This window comes from Podarcis melisellensis (assembly GCF_964234715.1).
Source record: "Podarcis melisellensis genome assembly, chromosome: 1".
Lineage (NCBI taxonomy): Eukaryota > Metazoa > Chordata > Lepidosauria > Squamata > Lacertidae > Podarcis > Podarcis melisellensis.
This window is the reverse complement of record NC_138528.1, coordinates 9976659-10003620: the sequence shown is the minus strand read 5'-3', so window position 1 is coordinate 10003620 and position 26962 is coordinate 9976659. Positions and strand designations below refer to the sequence as shown.

General features: G+C 44.1%; 1 protein-coding gene across 5 annotated transcripts in view; it reads left to right on the top strand.

Moving 5' to 3' along the window:
• PPP2R5E (protein phosphatase 2 regulatory subunit B'epsilon) overlaps positions 1-11429 on the top strand; it is an 88829-nt gene extending 77400 nt beyond the window's left edge. For 4 of the 5 annotated variants that reach the window (XM_081912242.1, XM_081912241.1, XM_081912245.1 and 1 more), the window contains 7 exons: positions 774-827; positions 926-976; positions 2410-2529; positions 3780-3907; positions 6215-6316; positions 7022-7165; positions 9102-11429. In XM_081912242.1, the coding sequence (XP_081768368.1) occupies positions 774-827; positions 926-976; positions 2410-2529; positions 3780-3907; positions 6215-6316; positions 7022-7165; positions 9102-9201 (699 nt within the window). In that variant the 3' untranslated portion in view covers positions 9202-11429. The remainder of the gene's footprint in view (positions 1-773; positions 828-925; positions 977-2409; positions 2530-3779; positions 3908-6214; positions 6317-7021; positions 7166-9101) is intronic. The other variant, XM_081912244.1, reaches the window with a different exon arrangement.
• Positions 11430-26962: the final 15533 nt, after the last annotated feature.

Genomic DNA, 26962 nt, shown 5'->3' with positions numbered 1-26962 from the left:
CAGTGGTGTCAGATTTAGCCTGCAGGCTGCCATTCTGCACACCACTGCTTTGAATTCCTGGCACAAATTCTGAACCAGCACCTATACTCTTCAGTATTCTTGTTTTCCTAAGTTTGGCTACATATCTTCTCATTCAGTAGCAGCATGTCCCACACTTTCCTGCTCTCCAAACCTTTGCCTCTGATATCCCTGCAGAGGGAGCCTTGCTAGCTTAATCTTTCTGTACGCCGGTCTTCAGCTGTGCTAACTCAACTCACGTGCCCTAGTGCTGCCAGAAACGTAGAAGAAAAACATCGACAGCACAATGAGGCATTCAGTGCCGAAATTCAGATGGTTTCAGACTCACATTTATCTAGTCGCTTTAGTATACTGAGGAGCTTGGTGTGTTGGTCAGCTTTGCAGTTTGAAATGCATTTGAAATGGAAACTGCTAGCAGAATAAGACAAAGCTGCCCCTGTGTAATTTGAGGGTTGTTGCATCATTATTATTATCATTATTAGGGTAGGACCACTGATTTATCTGTTCCTGCTACAGCCCCCTGCATTACTTTCTAATATTTCCCAGTGGGCATCATCACTAGTTGCTCTTTGTAGTTTCAGGAGGATGCAGCAGGTCAGGGGAAACCCAGTGCCATGAGGGAAGTCTGTTCGTGGCAGTTAGGATTCAGGATGTATATCTGGATTAGCCACCTTAACAATATCTTTATTCTTTTTTATTCTTTTTGCGTTCTCAAGAAAATATTGTAATGCAATGTTTTCTTATATATTTTGCAGTTGGCATATTGCATAGTGCAGTTTCTGGAGAAAGACCCTTCACTCACAGAGCCTGTAAGTATGATCTATACATGTCTCTTTTTATCTTGAGAGTTGGCTTCAGACACCTGTGTATTTCTGTATCTAAATGGATTGTCTCTTCTTCAATGCAGGTCATTAGAGGTTTAATGAAATTCTGGCCGAAAACTTGCAGTCAAAAAGAAGTAAGTAATGGGGCCTTGATCGTCTTCCTGTTGAAAACAGAATCTGTAGAAAAAGGAAACATTGGGCCATCTCTTATTATATTGCAAATGCCATTTAATGTAAGCAAGTGTAAAGGGATGCACATTTCAGACAAAAATATCTTAATTCCATGTATATGCTCATGGGGTCTGTGCTGCTGGTGGCTGATGAGGAGAGAGACCTTGGAAATAGCTAGATGAAGATGGCAGCCCAGGGTATGCAGCAGCTGGGGGAAAAGGCTGTGCTTGGGATCATTAGAGTGCTTAGAGCGTTCAACTGGGGGGTAAAGGTAAAGGGACCCGTGACCATTAGGTCCAGTCGTGGCCGACTCTGGGGTTGCAGCGCTCATCTCGCTTTCTTGGCCGAGGGAGCCGGCGTACAGCTTCCGGGTCATGTGGCCAGCATGACTAAGCCACTTCTGGCGAACCAGAGCAGCACACGGAAATGCCGCTTACCTTCCCTCCGGAGCGGTACCTATTTCTCTGCTTGCACTTTGATGTGCTTTCGAACTGCTAGGTTGGCAGGAGCTGGGACCAAACAACAGGAGCTCACCCCGTTGCAGGGATTCAAACCACCAACCTTCTGATCGGCAAGTCCTAGGTTCTGTGGTTTAACCCATAGCGCCACCCGCATCCCTCAACTAGGGGGACTCAGGTTCAAATCTTCACTCGGCCATGAAGCTAACTGGGTGGCCTTTGGTCAACCATTGTCTCTCAGGCCAATCTATCACACGGGGCAACTTTGAGGATAAAATGGTGAGGAGCCAGCCATGTGTGCTGTTTTGAGCTCTTTAGAGAAATTGTAGGAGAGAAACCTTACAAGTAACCCAATAGTATTTTGTAGTACAATGGAAAATGTAGGTGTCTTTGAGGAAAGTTAAACGATTCTATTAAATGATTTTAGATGCAGATCTTTTTTTTTTTACATTCGTCATTGACTACTCAGAAGCCATAGGTTTATTGCTTTGCACAAAGGTTGACAGCAGCCCAATTAGCAACCATTGTATGCTGCATATTCTTGTAGGAGTAAAATAATGGCTACCCTCCTTAGTGCCATCTGTAAAAAGTAAGCTGTCCACCCTACTTAGCTGTTAATAGTGTCGATTTTTAAGAGCGGTTGGAAATGTTTGCGTGTGCTCTTTAATTGTGACATTTGCAAGTTTATTTTGGTGCAGAGTCTTACTGACTTGATTGAAGTGTGCTTGTTCCTATGCCAATAAATGGCGCTGGGTTTTGCATTTGCTTCCTAAGAAGTATATGCATGATTGCATCCAGTTTCTGCAAATGAAGGGTATATTGTTCTCGTGCATTATCTCTACTGGCATAACTAGAAGCTGAGTTAATGCTTCCTTCAAAATTTATTTCTGAATGCAAACAGAAGAGCTCTGAATTTAATATTTCCTTTCTCACTTTAGGTCATGTTCCTTGGAGAGCTGGAGGAGATATTGGATGTGATTGAACCCTCACAGTTTGTCAAAATTCAAGAACCCTTGTTTAAACAAATAGCTAAGTGTGTGTCTAGCCCTCACTTTCAGGTCAGTATTGGCAGCCAGAAACTCAGAAGCAAATTGTATGTTGCATGTATATAAACCGTGACACCATTTTTTAATATGGGAAGTCAGTTCAGAAGAGGGGGATTCTGAGCAGTGAAGCAAGTTTTGGAGGATGCTTAGCCTTTTCCCGGTGGAGTACAGGATCAGGTTTAAGGTGCTGGTTTTAACCTTTAAAGCCTACGGGACCGCCTCTCCTGGTATGCCCCACGAAGGACCTTCCAGTCCACAAATAATAGCATCTTGGAGGTCCTGGGCCTCAACGAGCTTAGATTGGCCTCAACCAGAGCCAAGGCCTTTTCGGCCGTGGCCCTGACCTGGTACCCTGGTAGAATGCTCTGCCACAATAGACCAGGGCCCTGCAGAATCTGACATCTTTCCACAGGGCCTGCAAGACGGAGCTGTTCCTCCAGGCCTTTGATCGGGGTCCAGTCTGACTCCCCCTCTCTCCTTATAAGAACTTATATGAAAGTGGCTCCACAACTTTTCTCACAGGCTCATATAAGATCAGTACAAACAGGCCGGTGAGCATTTAAGGCCCTCAGCCCTAATCTGTGGGTTGTCATCTGATTGGATTTCACTTTGATTCTGATTTGATTTTAGGATGTATTTTAATTGATTGCCTGATTTTATGTTAATATGTTATATATTTGATGTTAGCTGCTCTGAGCCTGGTTTTGGCTGGGGAGGGCAGGGTATAAATAATTAAAATTTATTATTTATACCCCCGCCCATCTGGCTGGGCTTCCCCAGCCACCCTGCGCGGCTTCCAAAAAAATATTAAAATACAGTGATCCATCAAAGATTAAAAGCTTCCCTAAACAGGGCTGCCTTCAGATGTCTTCTAAAAGTCTGGTAGTTGTTGTTCTCTTTGACATATGGTGGGAGAGCGTTCCACAGGGCGGGTGCCACTACTGAGAAGGCCCTCTGCCTGGTTCCCTGTAACTTGGCTTCTCGCAGTGAGGGAACCGCCAGAAGGCCCAGTCCTACCACTTTGCCATGCAATATTGTTTCCTCTCAATAGATTTCCCCTAATGGAATACCACATGTGCATTTACTTGCTGGCCCCAATATGTTTAGGACTTTAAAGGTTAATTCCAGCACTTTTAAGTTGGGCCCATAAACAATCTGGAAAACAGTACAGATGGCAAAGCACTGGCATAATATGGTTGTACTTACTGGAATTGTTACCTGATCTAGGAAATAAAAGAATACCATTTCCCCCTTTTTCCAAGGTGGCTGAAAGAGCACTGTACTATTGGAATAATGAATACATCATGAGTTTGATAGAGGAGAATTCCAATGTAATACTTCCCATAATGTTTTCCAGTCTGTACAGGATTTCCAAAGAACACTGGAACCCGTAAGTGTTTTTCTTGGTTTTATTTTTTAAAAAACCCATTGTTGTATATTTGCAAACACATTGAAAATCTTAGATTTGTACCTTTCACAGAGTTGTTTTCTAAACAATGAAATACTGGTTATCTGACCTGTCTTGACATTTCCCCACTTGCAGGGTTTTACAGCATAGATTTGACACCAAATGCACTAAACTCTAGAGTTGCACAATGAGAGCAGGGCTTTTGCAAGCACTTAGGATATTTACCTGAAGTTTATGCACGGAACTTGTTTCTGGGATACCATACGATTGAGAAAGTTGCAGTGTTTCTCGTTTTTAGTGATAGCTGACAGTATGGTACTTGCAGTATGATAGAATAAACTTGCAGGCGCTCCTCTGAGATCCTTGGTGGGAGAAGTTAAGAAGAGGAGAAAACTCTGGAATTGCAGAGATACCCTGTACTTAGTTGAGGAGACTTGGTTGGCTTCCCAAAGCAACTCTCATTATGATCTGGCCTATTTACTTGAAAAGTGATATTGGAACCTCTTCGTAGATATTTGGTGCACAGCCATATTGTGAGCAAAGGTATGATGACTTCCAAGTTGGACTATTACAGATCTTTGAACAGAAACATTTCATCTAGAGACTGGCAGAACCTGGAAAAGGTTTCACCAGTTTGAAGGGTCCGTTTCTCAGAAACAGAAAGGCATTTTTTTAAAAAAATAAAAATCGTACAGATTATTGTTCAAACCAAGTTTCACAAAGCCATAATATAATTTTGAAACTAAATAAAAACAAAAACAAAATTCATTTTTTCAAAACAGCACAGAAACCTGCTGAAACAAGCAGCACCAGTTAGTAGTACCCGGCATGATATGTCCATATTAAATACTGAGTTGGGAAAGCGCAAAGTTCATTCTATATCCTGAGCTAGCATATTGGCAGATGCTTTGATTCTGGTATCCCGCACCCCCAAGACTGAACTGTATTATTAAAAAATCTAGCCAAAAGAATGAGAAGAATTTGCAGTTCACTGGGAGCAGGGAGGTTGGTTTACTGTGCTTCCTCAGACCGGTTGTGTGGTGGGTTGTGTCACAGTTGAGTGATGTTGATGTCACTAGTACTTTGTGTATCAGGAACTTTGAAACAAAGGATCTATCATAGAATTAGAGTTGGAAGGAACCGCTGAGGGTCATCTACCCTCTAGTCCAATCACCTGCAGTGCAGGACTCCTGTCCACAGCTGTCCCTGGGGGGGGGGGCCTGAACAGCCAACCTTCTGGTCAACAGCCAGGTGCACTGACCTATTGCGCCGCAGAGATGTACATCCCGTATTTTTAAAAGGTGCCTTTTGCCGCTCTGCAGCTACAACATTGCCACTTTACAGCAATATCCTCCAGATAAAACCTTAATACGATTTACTTTTGCCCTAGTCTTCAGAGCACTGCACTGATAAGCCCTGTGGTATTCTGTGGGGTCTGCAGTAGGAGACAGCCTTGAGGTGCACAGACAGGTCATCAAAAGCTTACTCAAGATGAGTCCCTGGTTTTCTTACACTTTCTTCTTCTGGGTCTCCTTAACAGGACATGTAGTAAATTCAGTAGTACTTACTTCTACAAGCATATATTGCACTGAGCTTCCACGGGGTAATAAAGGAAAAATATAAACATGAACGTCCTTTTTTATTTAATATGAGGTTCTCTGCTCCTCCTCAGTGCTTCTCTCATTCGATTTCCTTTTTCTAATTCTAGTCTTCCTTTCCCCCAGTCCTTTTTCTTATAGTTTCTTTTGCCATTGTCCCAGCTTATTGGCATAGAAGGACTAGAGTTGACTAGAGAGTATCTTGAGGTTCCCAGTCCTTGGAGAACTTAGCACTAGGCTGCACAGATGAAAGGAATGAAAAAGTTGGGATCACCTGCCGGGTGCCATGCTAAGATTTGTGTTAAATCTTCCTGCATTCTCTCCCTGCTTTCATATGTTTCTGCGAAACTTGAGTTCTAAACTTCAGTTGCCCCCTCTGCTCCTCCCCCACAAAGTCATAGCATCTTGAGTTTGGCTTACATTGAAACACTGCATAATTTGAAAAGGCTCCACACACTATATTCAGCTGTGGTTGCTGTCACTTCCCAGCACAACATTTATTGATGCAGGATTCTGTTTCCGTTGCCCCAGTATAGATTTGGGGAAGACTGGAAGGGGACACAACTTGGATGATGCCAGAGCTGTGTGTCCTGTGACACAAATACATCAAATCAGAACGGTGTTGTTGACACGAAAAGATCTGTCCCGTTTGAACGGCAAATTAATGGACTCTTTCTTTCACGATTCACAGGGCTATTGTGGCTTTAGTATACAACGTGCTGAAGGCATTTATGGAAATGAACAGCGCCATGTTTGACGAGCTGACGGCCACTTACAAGTCAGATCGCCAGCGGTAACTTTCTACAGCCTTTTTTATTTTATTTTGTCAGCTGTGCATAAAGCCTGCTGTTTTTAGTTTTGGTTCTTTTTTTATTTAAACACTTTGCAGTAATTGCATAATTCCCACACATGATTGATTGCAATGCCTCATTCCCCCCCCCCCTCCCCGCATGCTCATTAGCCTGGCCCCTGCAAGACATATAGATGGTTGTTTTTTTCCTTCCCTTTATGAGATACAGTACCCATTGCGTAGCTTGTGAACTTGCATTCCTCACAAAACTTCTTTTGGCTCTATGTTCTTAAAGACTTAATTGTATCAAGAATTTCAATAGTAAAAAATAAAAATAATTTCTTTTTTTTATTTAAACCCCCCCCCCCCCAACTCATCAATTTGCCTTCACTTTGCTTTGAAGATGGTGTCCAGAATGCATACAGGAACTCTTTGCGAGTCAAGAAAGCTTTCAGCAATTAACTCTCATAACTTGCGTCTGACCTTTATTGGGATCTCTAAGCAAAGTGACCCCCTTCCCCCCCCCCAGCCTTCCTTGCTTTCCTTCTCCATAATATCTTGATACATTTAAGGCTTTGACATTGCTGGATCTAGAAGAAGTGCCATCCATACGATCATTAGTTGCACCTTAGTTTAAAATGTTTCTCTGTCTTTCCCTTAATCACCCTTCTCCAATTATAGTGCATCATCTTTTGTCTGAAATTTCAGCTTATCCAAAGCAGCAGGTGAAACTAATGAGGAAACTTCGGGAACTCCGGGCAGTTTGCGACTTGGTGAAAGTCGTGCCTTTTGTGAGACTCGGGGTTCCCACAAGCAAAGCGAAGGGTACTGTATGTCATCAAGCCTTGTTAGGTTAGTATAGCCTCTCACACGTTCTTGGAGGCCCTAATGTTGTTCAGTTCCATCACCAGGCTGACAGCTCTCTGCTTAAAATTAAAAAGAAAACTCAAAGAAATGCAAATAGAGGTGTACCAAGTACCCCTTAGCTTTTATAGACTTTATGCCTGTACGCACAGCAAGTCAGTTATGCTTGATTTGTTAATGTTTTGTCTAAGCTAGGCTAGGCTTCTTACACAGTGGCCCAGGACCATCAGGGTATCGGGGATGCTGCTGTGTGGATTTAGTGTGGACCTTTTTGCAAACATTACACAAGTTTCATCAAGAAACTGGTTAGACTCCTAGCAATTATTAGTGAAGTATTGACTGTGTGTCTGGCAATGGGTGTTTCTGGTGTTTGGTCACCTCAAAAGGTCAAAGCTGAGGCTTCCATCTATGTGCAGGAGACACATTTTTAGAATCATGACATCTTGGAGGCAAGGATCCGGAAAGCTATTTCATTCATCGAGAATCTCCGGCATGGTTTTCGACCTTTTTGTCTTTGAACAGCTGGCTCCCATGTCACACCATGATCAGCTTTGAACATTCACTCGGTCTCAAAAATGGTTTTCCGTGTGGCATTGCGGGGTGTTTGAGAAACACAAGCCTAAAGCCTCCCTGGCTGCTAGCACAGAACTCGATGCACTGTTGTTTGGATTCCAGCAGTAAAAAAGACAAGGCATTGCTCAAGTAGAGGATACACTTTGCTAGGGAGTAAGCACTATTGTTTTCACTGGGACTTCCTCCATAATGAATAATGGTAGGATAGTAGTTCAGGATTGTTCTAGTATACAGAATTTTGCCATTTTTAACTATGTATGCTATGTATAGTTGACAACTGTGACATTATCTGTTGCCTGCCAAGTCAATATACGGCATTTTAAAAAAGTTAAATAGCTATATTTTAATGTCTTTTTAATCTTTTGCTGGAAGCTGCCCAGAGTGGTTGGGGAAACACAGCCAGATGGGTGGGGTATAACTAACTAACTAACTAATTATTATTATTATTATTATTAATAATAGTAATAATAATAACTTGGGTATAATGTATTAGCTCTCTGGCAACTTGAAAGTTATGCACATATTAAGTTTATGACCCTGAGGTTAAGTAGCAGTTTCTGTTTTGTGAAAGGTTGGACCTGGAATTTTGGTCAGTTGTCTGGCTGCAGTTCCAGTGATTTCATTGGTGGTTTCATTGGAAAGAAGCTTAGGACAGTTTTCTGTAAATGATGAAGATAAGAATGTGTGGGGAAGGAGAGAACAAGAAATGGAATAATAACGCTTTTAAATTAAATAACTGATGCAGTCCGATAATTAAAAAGAGATCCAATGAGTTCGCTAGAAAGAGAAATAAATCCACTCGTCACGGATGACATACATTGCCAAATGAAGCTCCACTGGCTTCCATCTCCATAGTATTTGAAGGAACATATTGGGCAATTTGGGTTTGTAATGGCTTCAAATACAGGAACATAATTCCTTACCCTCCAAAACGTCTGCAGTAGTGCATTTGGTATGTAATTGTTTTTATTCTACCTTTGTTTTGCTCTAGAAGGCAGGTTTTCATTAACTCGGATAAAGAAATCCCAGTAAGTGCAGGACAAGACCAGCAAATAGCGCAAGCGGTGTGATTCCGAAGTCTTGCCAGACTGGGTAGCATTGGATGTTGGAAGGCACCACCGGCTTGGGGTTGTTGCTGCGAATGCCTGGCACTATTCAGTTGCGGGGTTCTTGTGTGTGCAGCCTTAAGAGGTTTCAGAGAAAATGCAAAACGCTGGGACACCCCAGTGCATCGTTCTACCTCTAGTGCCGTTTTCTTTCTGTAGCTGTACTGATGTAAGAAACAAGGGGCTCGTGAAAACCTGACATTTTCCTCTAATGCTTCTCTTCCCCCCTCCCCTTAATTTAACAGCGAGAAGAAAAAGGAGAAGGAACGTGAAGAACTATGGAAGAAACTGGAGGATTTGGAACTAAAGCGGGGTCTTAGACGGGATGGGATAATTCCAACTTAACAAAAAGCAGCAAAGCAGCATTTAAATAACCTGTGGAGTCACACATGTATGTAGTAGAAGATGGAGCAACAGTTTTCTGTATTGTGCAACTTTACAGTAGATTTCACATTTGTTTCATTATTACAACAGCACTGTATATATCTGTCTCTAAGTAAAGGAAAACAAACAAACAAAAAAAGAACTTCAATCCAAAGTTTGGACAACAGATGGACTTCTCAGAACTTTGCAAAAATAATCATTGTTTTAACCCTTCTTTAAACCAGTCTTCAAAAGATCTGTCGAAAATGCTATGTCCAAATTCCATTGTCAGGACCTCTTCCTTATTTATCATTAGCAGAGAGTGATACAACTTCAAATGTGAACAATCTTAAATTTAGCTTGTCTTTCTGCTAAACTGTTAAATGTATTTATAGTAAAAGAGAGAGAGAGAAAAAAAAGATTGTCATTTTCTTATGAGTTTGTGTAACATCTTTCTCCTCCGGATAACTATGCTGTAATTTGACTTGGATTTTTTTTGTTTTTGTTTTTTTCCTTTTTTTTGCACATCTTCATGAGTTGAATGTTTATACAGATCAGGGCCGTAAAAAGAAAAAAAATATATAGAGGTCCTTTAAATGCTAAGAGTTTGTTCTGGTATACGCAACTTTTGAGTACCAGACCTGCTTTGGTGCTCCTTCAGTGTGAACGTTACGAGTAACTATAATGTGGTTATAGGCGGACTTGGGAGGTGTGCATTGGGATTTGCCAATGAATCAGTTGCTTGCGAATCTCAGCTCACCCCACCAATCCTTATCAAAGTGTGCAGTGGCAACAACGCAGACTTCAGTATCCGACCAGTATTAAGCTGTACACGGTTGATAAAACGGCCAGATTTGTCTTAGAAATACTGAGGATAAATTATTGCATTGCTATACATTTTCTTTAGGCTATTTGGATATAATAAAACAAGAGTACACCTAAAAAAAAAAAATTGATCGTGTATGGTCATCATGGAGCTAATATGGGGGCGGGGGGGGGGAGTTGAGCAGACAGGTTGGATTGTTTGAAGTTGTTGCCTTACCTTTCTAAATATTTATTAAAACATTCCAGCCAAAAAAGACAAAGAAAAAAGATTCTGTGGTGGTTTTTGCAACTCCGTTTCTTATCACAGCAACATCTTGTTTTGAGCTGGAATGGATTATGGATAACATACTTCAGCATTCTGAACTTGGGTGCTCATTTCCTAATTACTGTATTTGTTACCAAAAGTGGTTCTAAAAAATACTATTGGGGAGAGGGGGGAAAGAGAATATTCCAATTCTGGCAAACCTAATGTCTTGAGTATTAATAATAAAATTTTAAATGATTTTATATCAAAGGTGCATTGTGACCAAATTGTTTAAGGTTAAAAACAAAGCAAAAAAAATATATATGGAAAAAAGAGAGGGCTGTATTATAAATATACATTACTGGCTATCTGCTTTGTATTTAAAAGTGGAATCTCACATCTTTGGTAGATAAAATGCTGATAAGACTTGTGTACAGTATATATTTAGCTAATGCAGGTACATTATTATATACCGTAAGGTATGTGTTTTTCAGGATTTTTCTCCAGGATGCTTTTGAACTGTTATAGACAACATATGACAACAATGATTGATAATCCTAAACCATTGATCCAGCAGTATTTACAGTATAAAGCTGAATTGGTGTTCATAAGTCTTTTGTGATAGTCGCAAACATGAATTTACAACCTGTTTCCATTGATAGAAGTACAGTATAAATACGAGCTTGTATATTTTTCTTCCTGCCATTTAAATATTTGGTAGAATTGGGGGTTTCTTGTTTCCAGGCCAAATAAATAAATCAATAAAATGAGAGAGCAGGGAGATTCCCCTCTCTTGTCAGACGGACTACTGTTTCGGGGTTACCAGTTCACAGTTTGTACATGTGAGTCTTTGCACATGGATATTGTAAACTCAAGAGCTGTGTAAAAACTTGACACTGCTAATTCATGGGGGGGGGGGGAGGGCGGGTGGAAACGAGAAGTAAACTAGTCATATGCAACACCAAACACAACATGGTTTAATGGGATTAAGCTAAGCCTCTTTTAAGAACATTGACTGGGACTCAATGTATACATGGCAGGTGCTGCCATAGGTGAAACGTTCTATTTTAAAAAAAAAAGTGCTGGAGCAAAAGGTGCAAGCTGAAATACTGAAGATGAAATAAATTTATAACAAATCATATCCCTTAGACGTCCTTGATTTTGACCAGTCTTTTGTTTCTGCTACGGATTTTGAAGTTAACCCATGCCTAAAATAGGCTTCGACGAGAACATTTTACACACCTGACTAAAACATTTTACAGTCGTGAAAAGCATATTAAAGCAGCAGTGTAAATGTTATATGCTATTATCATGGTGTTAAAACAACCACATGCGTATTTAGGAAAAAGTGGTATATCTTTGAAGGAAGGTCAGTTGATTGCTTGACTCCCGGATATCTTGCAACGAGGGACACATTCCAGGCCGTTTGTCACATAGGTGCTGAACACACTTCATGAGCCCAGGGCCTGTTTCTTGGAAGGTATGGAAATTCAGCCTGAGAGCCAGCCTTTCTCATGCCTTTCTTTGAGCAAAGAAATAAATACAACAAAGAGACTAGGACGCAGCTCCCAGGGTCAACAAATGATCTTCCTGGACTGTATGTAAGTAAAAAGAGTCAGGCGGGAGATAGCTGGGGGCAGACTGAGGCCCTTGAAGCAGGGCCTCATCTAGGGCTGGCGCACCCATGAGGCAAGGTGAGGGGACTGCCTCAGGCGGCAGCATTCCCGGGGCAGCAGATCCCAATGTCAGTTTTCCTTCCTCCTCTATTCCTAACGTAGACCTCCTGTGGTGGAGAGTGGGACGTCATTTTGTGGTTCTGCCTCAGGTGCAAAAACGGGCTGGCCCTGGCCCAGCTCGCCTTAATGAATGGGAAAGCAAAAGACTTTTCATGCACAGATATTTTATCTGCCTTTCAAAACACATGAAATGCTTGAGAAGGGTGCTGAGGCACCAGGAAACGCAGCATTGTGTTTGCACACTGAGCTTAAATCATGTTTACAGCCGCAGGATCTCTCACGATTTTATTTAAAAAAAAAGATATTTATTGAAATTTCAAAGATTATACATACAAAAAACAATAATAAAAGCAAAACACAAACACAAAAAATAACAAATATAAAAAATAAACAAAATACAAAACTCAAAAACTATTTAAAAACAAGTATAGTTTCAATCCCTTATTTTCTTGTAACTTACTTCCCCGACCTCCTCATACCTCCCCTTTTTGTATTCCAATTTCTAATTATTAATTCAGCAAATCCTCTCCCTTAATTTTCATTTAATTTTCAACCCTTCTTTTCTTTTTACTTAATCATTACAGCTGAAAAAACCCTTAATTTTCCAAACCAACATCATTCTAACATTCATTAATTTTACAATATTTCCCAAGATAGTCCTTAAATTTCTTCCAATCTTCTTCCGCCGTCTCTCTTCCCTGGTCTCGGATTCTGCCAGTCATTTCTACCAGTCCCATATAGTCCACCACCTTCGTCTGCCATTATTCCAAAGTGGGTAGATCTTGTGTCTTCCAATACTTTGCGATGAGTATTCTTGCTGCTGTTGTAGTGTACATAAAAAATGTTCTATCCTTCTTTGGCACCAATTGGTCGACCATACCCAGGAAGGATCTCTCACTATTATGGGGGAGCCACAGTCGTGCACTTTAAAAGCCTTTTGTATGTTTTGTTTTTTTAAAAAAAGGGGGGAGTGGAAATCAAGTTGATAGCATGATTCCCCAGACCAAGGGTAGCTTATATCCTGTTGCAGTTGGACTCTGTCTCCCATCGGCCTCAGCCATGTAGGCCCAAGGGCCAGGGATGATGGGAGCTGCACTTTGGCTATGCCTGCAGGTGTGGGGAATCTGTGGTCCTCCAGGTATGGCTGAACTACAATTCCCATCTTCCCTAGCAGTTGGCCATGCACGCTGGGGCTGATGGGAGATTTGATTTTTAAAAAACCACATTTCTATGTCACTTCTCATTCAGGTGAGTTGTAAAGCGGCTTACAAATGGCAAATACAGTGGTACCTCAGGTTACAAACACCTTGGGTTACAAACACTTCGGGTTACAGACTCCCCTAACCCAGAAGTAGTACTTCAGGTTAAGAACTTTACCTCAGGATGAGAACAGAAATCGCATGGTGGCGGCAGGAGGCCCCATTAGCTAAAGTGGTAAGGTAAAGGTAAAGGCACCCCTGCCCGTACGGGCCAGTCTTGACAGACTCTGGGGTTGTGCGCCCATCTCACTTAAGAGGCCAGGGGCCAGCGCTGTCCGGAGACACTTCCGGGTCACGTGGCCAGCGTGACATCGCTGCTCTGGCGAGCCAGAGCCGCACACGGAAACGCCGTTTACCTTCCCGCTGGTAAGCGGTCCCTATTTATCTACTTGCACCCGGAGGTGCTTTCGAACTGCTAGGTTGGCAGGCGCTGGGACCGAGCAGCGGGAGCGCACCCCGTCGCAGGGATTCGAACCGCCGACCTTTCGATCGGCAAGTCCTAGGCGCTGAGGCTTTAACCCACAGCGCCACCTGCGTCCCAGCTAAAGTGGTACCTCAGGTTAAGAACGGATCTCCGGAACGAATTAAGTTCGTAACCAGAGGTACCACTGTAATAACATAAGAGAACAAATACAGCACAAATCGTACAGAGCAATTAAGAAGTCATCAGTTTAAACGACTACAACCCATAAAATGCCATCAGTGCAACAACTAAAAAAACCCCAACAAGCCTAATGGCACAATTGCAACAAAGGATAGGATTCACAAAGTACAGCATTCACAATCTATAAAACCACAAAGTTAACAAAATAGCAACCAAAAAAATAACCTCAAGTCTCATAATCTTTTGATTGATTGAGCCCAGCCACCCCATGATTGTAGACAGTCTCTCTCCTTTCACAGTTCTTCCTCTGGAAACGGCTCCCTTATGAAAGTTTGCAGGTTTTTGGATCCTTCTTTGCTGCTGCTGTTTGTTTGGTTTTTTAAAAATTTACATACTGGTAGATATAGGATGAGGTTGCATTTTATGATTTAGCCAGGAGAGGGCAGCAGAAGCTCAGTTTCTCCGTAGGAATGCTTTCACCTATAATATATATATATTTTAAAAAACGAGAATGGAAAAGCATGCAAGCTCTCTGCTGGTGGATAGGGAGAAGCCTTTGCATTCTGAGGCCTCCACCTGCAAAGCACAGTGATCTAGTGGTGATATAAGGGGGTGAGACAATCTTTCAGGTATCCTGCCCCTAAGCTGCTTTATAAATCAAAACCACCACCTTGAACTTTGCCCGGTAGCTAATTGGCAGCCAGTGCAATTATTTCCAGGGTGGGGTAAAGTGTTGGCAATATCCTGCTCCACTGAGCTGCTGAGCCACCACACTGAGCACCAGCTGCAGCTTCTGAACCAACCTCAAGGGCAGTCCCACATAGGGTACATTGCAGTAATCCAGCCTGGACGTTACCAGCGCAAGGATGACAGCAGTCAAGCTATCTTGGTCCAGAAATGGCTGTAGTTGTTTCACCAGCCAAAGCTGCTCTCTCTGGTCACCTGGGCCTCTAGTGACAAAGATAGATCCAGGAGCAACCCCAAATTATGAAGTTGCTCTTTTGGGAAAATACAACTCCCATACATAGCAGGTGACTGTCATAGCCCTGCTCCATTCTGCCATGGTCACCACACCTGTCTAATTCTGGGCACCACAATTTAAGGATGTCGACAAGCTGGAAGGTGTGCAGAGGAGGGCAACCAAGATGATGAAGGGTCTGGAAAGCAAGCCTGATGAGGAACAGTTGAAGGCTGTTTAGCCTGAGAAGAGGAGACAGGAGATATGGTAGCCATCTTCAGATATCTTAACAGCTGTCACATAGAAGAGTGAACAAGCTTGTTTTCTTCTGCTCCGGAGGGTAGGACCTGAACCAATGGATTCCAGGTACAAGAAAGGAGATTCCAACTAAACATCAGGAAGATCTTTCTGACTGCAAGAGCTGTCCAGCAGTGGAACAGACTCCCACAAGAAGTGGTGGACTCTCCTCCTTTGGAGGTTTTCAATATGGAGGTTGGATGTGGATGATACCCAGCTCTACCTCTCTTTCAAATCAGAACTAGTGAAGGCGGTGAAGGTCCTATGTGAGTGTCTGGACGCGGTTGGAGGATGGATGGCAGCTACCAGATTGAGGCTGAATCTTGACAAGACAGAAATACTGTTTTGGGGGGACAGCAGGCAGGCTGGTGTGGAGGACTCCCTGGTCCTGAATGGGGTAACTGTGCCCCTGAAGGACCAGCTGCGCAGCCTGGGAGTCATTTTGGACTCACAGCTGTCCATGGAGGCGCAGGTCAATTCTGTGTCCAGGGCAGCTGTCTACCAGCTCCACCTGGTATGCATGCTGAGACCCTACCTGTCCGTGGACTGTCTCACCAGAGTGGTGCATGGTCTAGTTATCTCTCACTTGGACTATTGCAATGCGCTCTACGTGGGGCTACCTTTGAAGGTGACCCGGAAACTACAACTAATCCAGAATGCGGCAACTAGACTGGTGACTGGGAATGGCCGCCGAGACCACATAACTCTGGTCTTGAAAGATCTACACTGGCTCCCAGTACATGTCCAAGCACAATTCAAAGTGTTGGTGCTGGCCTTTAAAGCCCTAAATGACCTCAGTCCAGTATACCTGAAGGAGCGTCTCCACCCCCATCGTTATACCCGGACACTGAGGTCCAGCGCCGAGGGCCTTCTGGTGGTTCCCTCACTGCAAGAAGACAAGTTGCAGGGAACCAGGCAGAGGGCCTTCTCGGTAGTGGCACCCACCCTATGGAACTCCCTCCCACCAGAAAAGAGAAAAACAACTACCAGACTTTTAGAAGACATCTGAAGGCAGCCCTGTTTAGAGAGGCTTTTAATGTTTAATAGGCTATTGTATTTTAATATTCTGTTGGAAGCCGCCCAGAGTGGCTGAGGAAACCCAGCCAGATGATGATGATGATGATGATTATCTGTCACGGATGCTTTAGCTGATATTCCCCTGCTTTGCAGAGGGTTGGACTAGATGACCCCTGGGGTCCCTTCCAACTTGACAGTTCTGTAATCCCATCCAGACTCAGAAACCGCCCACTCACAGCGCCTTCATATTACCATCATGCATTCATCTGAGCTCCTGGCGTGGGTTTGCATGGCCTCTCTTGATTCAGACATGACCGAGAGATAGAGCTGGGTATATTCGGTGCACGGTTGACCCTTCCATCTCTCCCTGCTTGGAACAGTCACTCCCAGCTCTGCCTGCAATTTAAGATTGGGTAAAGCACCCTCCACCTATGATATGATAGCCATGTTCAAATATATAAAAGGATGTCACATAGAGGAGGGAGAAAGGTTGTTTTCTGCTGCTCCAGAGAAGCGGACATGGAGCAATGGATCCAAACCACAAGAAAGAAGATTCCACCTAAACATTAGGAAGAACTTCCTGACAGTAAGAGCTGTTCGACAGTGGAATTTGCTGCCAAGGAGTGTGGTGGAGTCTCCTTCTTTGGAGGTCTTTAAGCAGAGGCTTGACAACCACATGTCAGGAGTGCTCTGATGGTGTTTCCTGTTTGGCAGGGGGTTGGACTCGATGGCCCTTGTGGTCTCTTCCAACTCTATGATTCTATGACCTCTCTACGGTCTGTCTCTGTATTATAGTATTCTGTAGTTTTCCAGCTGGGAGCCGGAACTGCTTCCCTGTCTTCTTGTGCGTCCTATATTTTCCGATCTCTATGCTGTGGTTGCAGAGGGGATCCTGTTTTGATCCCTCGCAGCACCGTTTGTTTACGGATTCCAACTAAAGGGCAGCAACGCCTTTGCTGCAGGGATAAGAATCCTCAGTCACACCCATGCTGTGCATTCAAAGCATATTTATGGTTGGCATTTGTCTCGGGAGACAATGGAGTGTGCCGCCGAGGGCGAAGCCAAATTGCTCCGTTAGCACCAAAATGACCTCCCTGGGGTGCAAGCCTCGGCTGTGTGTACCGGGTTCCTGGGCTGCATAGACGACAAGACTCCTCTCTCAGCCTTGCTAACAATCCTTGGCTCTCTCCTCCCAAGAATTCTGGGAACTGTAGTTTGAAAAGTTTCTTCTAACAACTCCCAGTACTCTATACAAGCTGTACATCTTTAGGGGAAGCCTAAAGGGCCTTAAATGAATGGTTTGGATACGTCCCTAGTTTTAGAAACAGCTTAGAAGCCATTTTGGTACCTAAGTGGCATATAAATTAACAACAACAAGAAGAAAATTATTTCAGGAATGGAGAATCTATGGACCTCTAGAGATTGTTGGACATGCTGTTGGGGGTTGTCACCCAAAAACATGGGGAGGGCCGTAGGTTCACCACCCTCTGCCGAAGAGGACAATTCTCTGGGAAAGGTTTCATCCTGACTTCTGAGAATTACCCTTCCTGGCTTGCTTCAGTGAGAAGGAAATGTGGAATTCAGACAGTGCTAATTAGTTCACAGATTATCTCACAGGGACAAAGACGATATTATGACATCCTTTGCACACGCCTGTCATTAGACAATAATTGATTCGCACATGGCCTGTGATTTCAGAGTAGATTCCAAGTGCCGATGATCACTGAACTAACGGCTCTCCTCGGCGTGACAAAGGAAACACTGTTTTCTTTCTGAAATCCAGTCAACGCAGGCCGCTTGCTCCTCCTTTAAAAATAATGCACCATTAAACAGCACTCAGCTTTGTCAGGGCTCATCCGGATCTCATTGGTGTTCTGAAAAACCCACACAGAACCAAGCGAGTTCAGGAATGGCCCCAACCCCCCCAAGCAGTCAGGGGGTGCCGTCTGAGGTAACCACCTCACCCAGCCCCATAGGTGGGCCAGTTCTACAGATGCTTCTCCTGTCTAAGGATAGGGCCGGCACCAACAGTGAAGCCTTAGATGAATTGCCTCCATTCCCAGACACGAAATAAACTCTTTGGGTAGTTTCAGGCTTTGCTCAAAGGAATGATCCCTTCACAGTAGGGTGAGTAATGGAGGGCAGGGGTGGAGATATGACTAAAAATAAAAATAAACGAGATCTTTTCTTTTTTAAATGAAAGTATCCCCCTCCAGTTCAGGCTCACCCACACCCTGCGTACGTTTTCCTACCATGTTGCAAACAACTGGATTTCTTGCCCTAGTAACGAATTCAGAGCCGACTAAAAGGGAGAGCAGGAATCCCTCTCAATGGCTTAGTTGCGAACTTCTGTTTTCCCTGGCAATTAAGCCAAACAGATACATTTTGCCACCTGTTCACAATGGCAGCTTGAATGCTGTTCCATTAAGCTTAGCGGACGCAGTCTGCACAGGTCATAACCAAGTGTGTTAAAACGAGCGGCTGTCTCATGATTCTTTTTCCTGTCGAGACAAACTGGGTGACAGAATTGTAGAAGTGGAAGGGAACTCGGTGGTCAACCAGTCCAACCCCCCCTGCAATGCAGGAATGATCAGCTAAATAATCCCTGACAGATGCCCATCCAACCTCTCTTTAAAAACCTCCAAGGAAGGAGAGTCCACTGCCTTCTGAATCTGCTTTCTTGTACAGTGGTACCTCTGGTTACGTACTTAATTCGTTCCAGAGGTCCGTTCTTAACCTGAAATTGTTCTTAAACTGAGGTACCACTTTAGCTAATGGGACCTCCCACTGCCGCAGCTGCGCGATTTCTGTTCTCATCCTGAAGCAAGGTTCTTAACCTGAGGAACTATTTTTGGCTTAGCGGAGTCTGTAACCTGAATCGTATCTAACCCGAGGTACCACTGTAATTTGAATCCAGGAGTTGATTCCTGCCCTCTGGAGCAACAGAAAACAAGTTGGCCTCATCTTCTGTGTGACTGACCCTTGACGGTGCCTATCAGATCACCGCTCAGTCTCCTTATCCAGGCTAAACACCCCCAAGTCACTCAACCGTTCTTCGTGAGACTTGATTTCCAGACCCCTGATCATCTTGCTTGCCCTTTTCTGTGCACCTTTTTATTATTATTAACATACAAAACACATACATATACATTTACACAATTCACGTACACAACACACTACCTGATTTTCATAAAATAAAACATGCCTATGCGTGGTGGAGGGACGCGGGTGGCGCTGTGGGTAAAAGCCTCAGCGCCTAGGGCTTGCCGATCGAAAGGTCGGCGGTTCGAATCCCCGCGGCGGGGTGCGCTCCCGTCTTTCGGTCCCAGCGCCTGCCAACCTAGCAGTTCGAAAGCACCCTCGGGTGCAAGTAGATAAATAGGGACCGCTTACCAGCGGGAAGGTAAACGGCGTTTCCGTGTGCGGCTCTGGCTCGCCAGAGCAGCGATGTCACGCTGGCCACGTGACCCGGAAGTGTCTTCGGACAGCGCTGGCCCCTGGCCTCTTAAGTGAGATGGGCACACAACCCCAGAGTCTGTCAAGACTGGCCCGAACGGGCAGGGTACCTTTACCTTTACCTTTACCTTAAAACATGCCTACATTACTCTATATAATACCTACCTATACTAGACCTGCCAACCTAGCAGTTTGAAAGCACGTCAGAGTGCAAGTAGATAAATAGGCACTGCTCCGTTGGGAAGGTAAACGGTGTCGCTGTGCGCTGCTCTGGTTCGCCAGAAGTGGCTTAGTCCTGCTGGCCACATGACCCGGAAGCTGTACGCTGGCTCCCTCGGCCAATAAAGTGAGATGAGCGCCCAGAGTCAGTCACGACTGGACCTAATGGTCAGGGGTCCCTTTACCCTTTACCTTTATACTATACATATCAACATACCTACACACCTACCCCACACGGACACCCACCAAGTGACTTGACTTCCAGCTGTTACGCTACTTTATTTTTCTAATTAGCTTAAACGCTAATTTCTCATTATTTCTTTAATCTCTTCTTCTATCTTGACTTTACTCTCCTTTCACTCCAATCATTTTCTGGATTCACTCAGTATCTGTCAGAAATTCTACTTTCCCCACATCGATTTTGATGTATTCCTTAAAGATAGCCCCCTCCTTATTCACTTTTTGTACCCTATCTCCTCTTATCCTCCCTGTTAGTTCAGACACGGCTAAACAACAACAACAAATGTGCTTTAAAAGGGATGCGGGTGGCGCTGTGGGTTAAACCACAGAGCCTAGGACTTGCTGATCAGAAGGTCGGTGGTTTGAATCCCCGCGACGGGGTGAGTTCCCGTTGCTCGGTCCCTGCTCCTGCCAACCTAGCAGTTCAAAAGCATATAAAAGTGCAAGTAGATAAATAGGTACCACTCCGGCAGGAAGGTAAATGGCGTTTCCGTGCACTGCTCTGGTTCACCAGAAGCGGCTTAGTCATGCTGGCCACATGACCCGGAAGCTGCACGCCGGCTCCCTTGGCCAATAAAGCGAGATGAGCGCCGCAACCACAGAATCATCCACAACTGGACCTAATGGTCAGGGGTCCCTTTACCTTTTATGTGCTTTAAAGGTATGGTATAGGAGTTACCTAAATTACTATGGTTCTGTTTTTGTATATTTAAGCCATTTATACCCCTCGTAATTATCTTAGATGCTAAGCTGCGCACGTAAACAATTGCAAAAAGTCCAATTAAAGCTAATCATGAAAACAGCACACTTCCTTAAAGGGCCTACTGAAATGCCTTTAAGCAATTTATAGCTTAAATAAATTTAAAACAAAGCAACGAATGAATGCATTTGTATTCTGCCTTTCCTTCAAAGGTAGGTTAGGTGGAGAGGCAGCGACTGGTTCAGGGTCACCCAATGAGTTTCATGGATGAGTGGGGACTAGACCAGTGTTTTTCAACCTTTTTTGGGCAAAGGCACACTTGTTTTATGAAAAAAAAATCACGGGGCACACCACCATTAGAAAATGTTTAATATTTTTTTCTTTAATGGAAAACAAAAATGTTGCGGACCGTTCTCTCCTCAGCGGGGATCAATCCGCTGATCCCCGCTGAGCCGGCGGATGACAGCTCCGTCCCCGCACTGTGTGCGGAGAGGGAGATGTCAGAGCCCCGCTGCTCTCTATGGGGAATCGGAGAGCGGACCGCCTGTCCGCTCACATCCGATCCCATCAGATCTGATCCCCACCCAGGACGGATGGAAAATAGGGTGGACACAGTCCGGCGCCTGCCTAGTGGGTGAAAATTTGACATTTTTTTAAAAAAAATCTTTCGAATTTTTCAATTTTTCCCACGGCACACCAGGCAACATCTCACGGCACACTAGTGTGCCGCGGAACAGTGGTTGAAAAACACTGGACTAGACCATTGGTCTCCCAGGTCCTGGTCCAGCACCCAAATCGCTACACTGCACCCCCGTAGGCTTTGTCTGCCTTCAAAAAGATGCCAGGCGCCAGAAGGTTTAGCCATGCTGGCAATATTTTGAGATGTCAGAAAGGAGGCAGCCTATAATGCTGCAGTATCAAGTATCACTATTGTTCCAGGCCTTGACCTCCTCTGACCCTGCCCTTCCTTTAATTGCCCTTAGCTAATCCTTTCCAACTCAATGGCCCCAGAAAATCCCTCTCTCCCGCTTTAGTCTGCTTTAGTCTTTGGGGGGCATGGCTTTTTCCAGAAGGAGCTTCTCTGTGTGTCGAAGTTTGATGCCAATGAAAATAAGTTGGAAACGTTGCTTTGGAGAATAGCATTACATTTACTGGAAACATAAGCAGGAACTGCTTGATTCAGTTCTGATTAATTAACTGAAAGGGGAAAGTCGGATCAATTTCACAATGGCCTCGGTTGTGAACTCTTTTGAGTTCCGTTGGAACTGAACACAGATCAGGAGCTGATAAGAGCAACAATTACTTTGTTTTGGCACAAATCAAGAATTTGCACTCAAAAAAGGAGCAGAGATTAATTTGGGTAAAGCTATCATTGGCTAAAGAAGAAGAAGAAGAAGAAGAAGAAGAAGAAGAAGAAGAAGGAGAAAGAAAGAAAGAAAGAAAGAAAGAAAGAAAGAAAGAAAGAAAGAAAGAAAGAAAGAAAGAAAGAAAGAAAGAAAGACATTCTATCGTTCATCACGAAACAACTCTCCCCTTTTCCACCTGGGCAGGATATGGGTGGTGATATACCTGCAGGTTGAAGGTCAAAGCAACCTGTGTAAACAGCAGTTTCTTTCTTTTTTTTATAATTATATTTTATTGGTTTTCCATACAATAGTACCAGCAGTTTCAGGTGGCAGTTAGCAAGGCACTATGCATGTATGCAGGGACACGTGTGGTGCTGTGGGTTAAACCACAGAGCCTAGGACTTGCCGATCAGAAGGTTGGTGGTTTGAATCCCCGCAACGGGGTGAGCTCCCGTTGCTCGGTCCCTGCTCCTGCAAACCTTGCAGTTCGAAAGCACGTCAAAGTGCAAGTAGATAAATAGGTACCACTCTGGCAGGAAGGTAAACGGCTTTTCCGTGAGCTGCTCTGGTTCGCCAGAAGCAGCTTAGTCATGCTGGCCACATGACCTGGAAGCAGTACGCCGGCTCCCTCGGCCAGTAAAGTGAGATGAGCGCCGCAACCCCAGAGTCGGCCATGACTGGACCTAATGGTTAGGAGTCCCTTTACCTTTACCTTTATGCATGTATGCATGTATGCACTGATGCATTTACCTTTTTACCCCACTCCTCCGCCGAAAAGTCTCTCAAAGCAGCTTATGTGCAATCCATTGAAACAAGACAGTCCCTGCCTATGGGCAAATAACCCTAAAAAATAAATATGTAACATAAAAGGTAACAGGACTATGGAGGGAAGAGGAAAGCAGTAGACCCCGTCATCAATTCTTTCAAGTTAAATAGTACTTTTTATCATGACCAGGTGGGGCAGGGAACAGTTCAGGGACAGGAGAGTCTAATTAAGCTGTTCTTTCAGCAGGTAGCAGGGCTCATAAAATCCATGTTATGAATTGGGCATCCTTGCCCTAGAATTCTTATGCTGCTTGTAATTGTTTGGAGATGAGTTGCAGCTCAGAGGTAGGGGGGATGCTTTGCATGCAGAAGGTCATGGGTTCGATTCCTGACACCTGCAGGCAGGGCTGGAAAAGACTACCTCTCTGAAACCCTGGAAACCTCAGAGATGGAAGCAAACCCAACATCTTCTGGTCCAATCCTCCCAGACATGTTTTAAAAATGTAACCATCTATTTAAAAGAAGATGGATATTGAGACGCTGGAAGGTGTGCAGAAGAGGGCAACCAAGACGATCAAGGGTCTGGAAACCAAGCCTGATGAGGAACGGTTGAAGGAGCTGGGTATGTTTAGCCTGGAAAAGAGGAGACTGAGAGGAGATAGGATAGCCCTCTTCAAATATCTCAAGGACTGTCCCATGGGAGAGGGAACAAGCTTGTTTTCTCCTGTTCTGGAGGGTAGGACTTGAAACAATGACTCCAAGTTACAAGAAAGAGACCGACTAAGCACCAAGAAAAACTTTCTGAAGGTAAGAGCTGTTCAACAGTGGAACAGACCACCTTAGAAGGTAATGGGCTCTCCTGCATTGCAGGCTTTTAAATGAAATATTTATTAAAGTTTTACATAGACAAAAACAAGAATACAAAAATACATGAAAAAAGAAAATAAAAAGAAAAATACAACATACAAAAGACAAAAAAGAAAGTAATTTTTTTAAAAAAAATCCGTTTTTCATAACTTTAAACTCATTTGCTTGTTTCTTTGACCTCCTCACACCTCCCCTTCTTGTATTCCCATTTACATAATCAAATCAGCAAATCCTTACCATCTTTCATTTATCTTAACTCTATTCTTAACATATTATAACTCTATATTTCCATCATTGCAGGCTTTTAAAGAGAGGTTGGATGGTCATCTGTCAGGCATGTCCAAAGTCTGTTTTGGGGGCCTAATTTGGCCCACCGGTTGGTTAAATCCGGCCCCTGTGGCAGTTTATTTCCTGGGGCAAAATCCTAAAAAACCCTCGACAACTTCAACCCTAAAAAAAAAGCTCAACAAGCAACAACTTAACCTCCCCCCCAATTAAAGTTCAACAGCTTCAATCCTAAATAAAGCTCAGCAACTATGGTCGGCCCTTCGGCTGGCCCTCACGGCCCTTCATTTCATCAAATCTGGCCCTCTTTGAAAAAAGTTTGGACATCACTGCATCTGTAGTCATCTTTAGCTGTGATTCCTGTATTGCAGGAAGCTGAACTAGTCAGCCTTTATGGTTACTTCCAACTTTACAATTCGATGATCCTATAAGTCCCAAATCGGGACACAGGTAGTGCACGGGTAGCGCCACAGAGCCTAGGACTTGCTGATCAGAAGGTCGGCAGTTCAAATCCCTGCGACGGGATGAGCTCCCGTTCCTCGGTCCCTGCTCCTGCCAACCTAGCAGTTTGAAAGCACGTCAAAGTGCAAGTAGATAAATAGGTACCACTCCGGCGGGAAGGTAAACGGTGTTTCTGTGCGCTGCTCTGGTTCACCAGAAGCAGCTTAGGCATGCTGGCCACATGACCCGGAAGCTGTACGCCGGCTCCCTTGGCCAATAAAGCGAGATGAGCGCCACAACCCCAGAGTCGGCCTCGACTGGACCTAATGGTCAGGGGTCCCTTTACCTTTTCCTTTATAAGTCCCAAGTATTCTTCTTCTCCCTATTCCCTTAGGTCAAAACTATTGTTTTAGCTGTATGCAATTTTTAGGCAGATTTAAGCACTTAAAACCCGTTGGATGAAACTACTGAGATTTCTTTGAACAGGTGAGCATCGTTAATTTCACAGATGCTGAATTGGTTTCACTCCCAACTATAACTTGTGTTTTGTTCACGAGCACATTCTTTGCATGCATTTTAGGCTAAGGGAAACTGACTTCTTGCAACTGTCTCTCCTCTTGGAGCAGGGAGGCAGGCAGCTCCCCATCCCTCCCCGAAAGCTTTTTTTGATTGCCTTGGTGATAAATAAAGTTTGCAATCTTGGAAACTTTATTTATTTTAATTTTAATTTTTTTAAAAGGATGTAGTAGCATGTCAGAATGAGGTTTTCTTTTCCAGCCTGCTGGTCAGGAACAATAGGAAAATCAAACCACCCAACGATGACATAAGATATAGAGTCTCTATGGTTGTAAAGCTTCAACTTCAGTCTCTGAGCCAGAGGGAAGGGATTATGGGATTCAGACCGTTTCATTGTCATACGAGCCTTTCCACAAGAAATGGAAAGCAAGGTGGAATATAGGAGTTTCTCAAAGAAAGTAAGATGGGTGTGTGCTTCTCCGTATTTAAAAGATGAGACGGTCCCGATCCATAGAAATGGCATGAGAATTTGCGGGTGGGAATGAGACTTTGAAAACAGAACCCCACTGATTAATAATAATAATAATAATAATAATAATAATAATAATTGATTTATACCCCACCCATTTGTGAAATAAATAAGAGGCAGGAGCAGATCTCCTGCACAGCAGCTTCCCAGCTCCACCTGTAAAGCAGAAGGACCTGTGCCCACATAAACTCACACCAGCAGGGGCCAGTTTCACTAAGCCCTAGGTACGCCTCTGGCTAGAAACCACAGGAAAGGAGGATGCTCTTCTGCTCAGACCCTGCTTGCCTGCTTCTCACAGGTAATCTGTGTAGCCACTGTTAGAACAGGATACTGGACCAGACTGGCCATTGCCCCAATCCAGCAGGCCCTTCTTATGTCTTCAGCATACATCATCAGCTGGAGAATGATGGTGCTTAAGAAGAGTAGAAGAGTTTGGATTTGATATCCCGCTTTATCACTCCTCTTAAGGAGTCTCAAAGCGGCTAACATTCTCCTTTCCCTTCCTCCCCCACAACAAACACTCTGTGAGGTGAGTGGGGCTGAGAGACTTCAGAGAAGTGTGACTGGCCCAAGGTCACCCAGCAGCTGAATGTGGAGGAGCGGAGACGCGAACCCGGTTCACCAGATTACAAGACTACCGCTCTTAACCACTACACCACGCTGGCTCTCTGTGCATCTCTGTGAGGAGGGAGTTCTACAGTTTAGGGGCTGCCACACAGAAAGCTGTCTCCCAGGCTGCCATTTACCACAGCTTCTGATCCCACTGCCAGTTTCGATAAGCAACCCCTGACAGGCTGCATCTGAGGGAATGTGGCCACTAACAACAACAACAGCAACAATGATAATAATCATTTGTTATTTAAACCCCACCCATCTGGCTGGGTTTCCCTAGCCACTCTGGGCAGCTCCCAACAGAATATTAAAAACACGATAAAACACCAAACATTAAAAACTTCCCTAAACAGGGTTGCCTTCAGATGTCTTCTAAAAGTCAGAGAGTTGTTTATTTCCTTGACATCTGGTGGGAGGGCATTCCACAGGGCGGGTGCCACTACCGAGTGTGAGATTTTGACCAGCTTCGGCCCATCTGAAGCTGATACAGGCTCGTCTTATCTTGAGCCCAAGCAGAGTAGTCCACACAGCAGAAGGATAAGCAGTATGTGCCACATTCTTAACTTTATTTCCACTCTATGCTGAGAGAATACAAACATGCATCTTGCCTCTGTGAGAGCAGAGAAGCAACACCTCTCGGAAACAGTAACTTGGACTGTGGAATGCAAAACAATGTCTTGTGACTGCAGTTGCTGCTCAGTGAGGGAAATAGAAACCAACACCGAGAAGGTCCTCTGCCTGCTCCCCTGTAACCTTGCTTCTCGCAGTGAGGGAACCAGAAGGGGCCTGGGACTTGTCCATCCATTCCCAATAACAAGGGTTGGCGA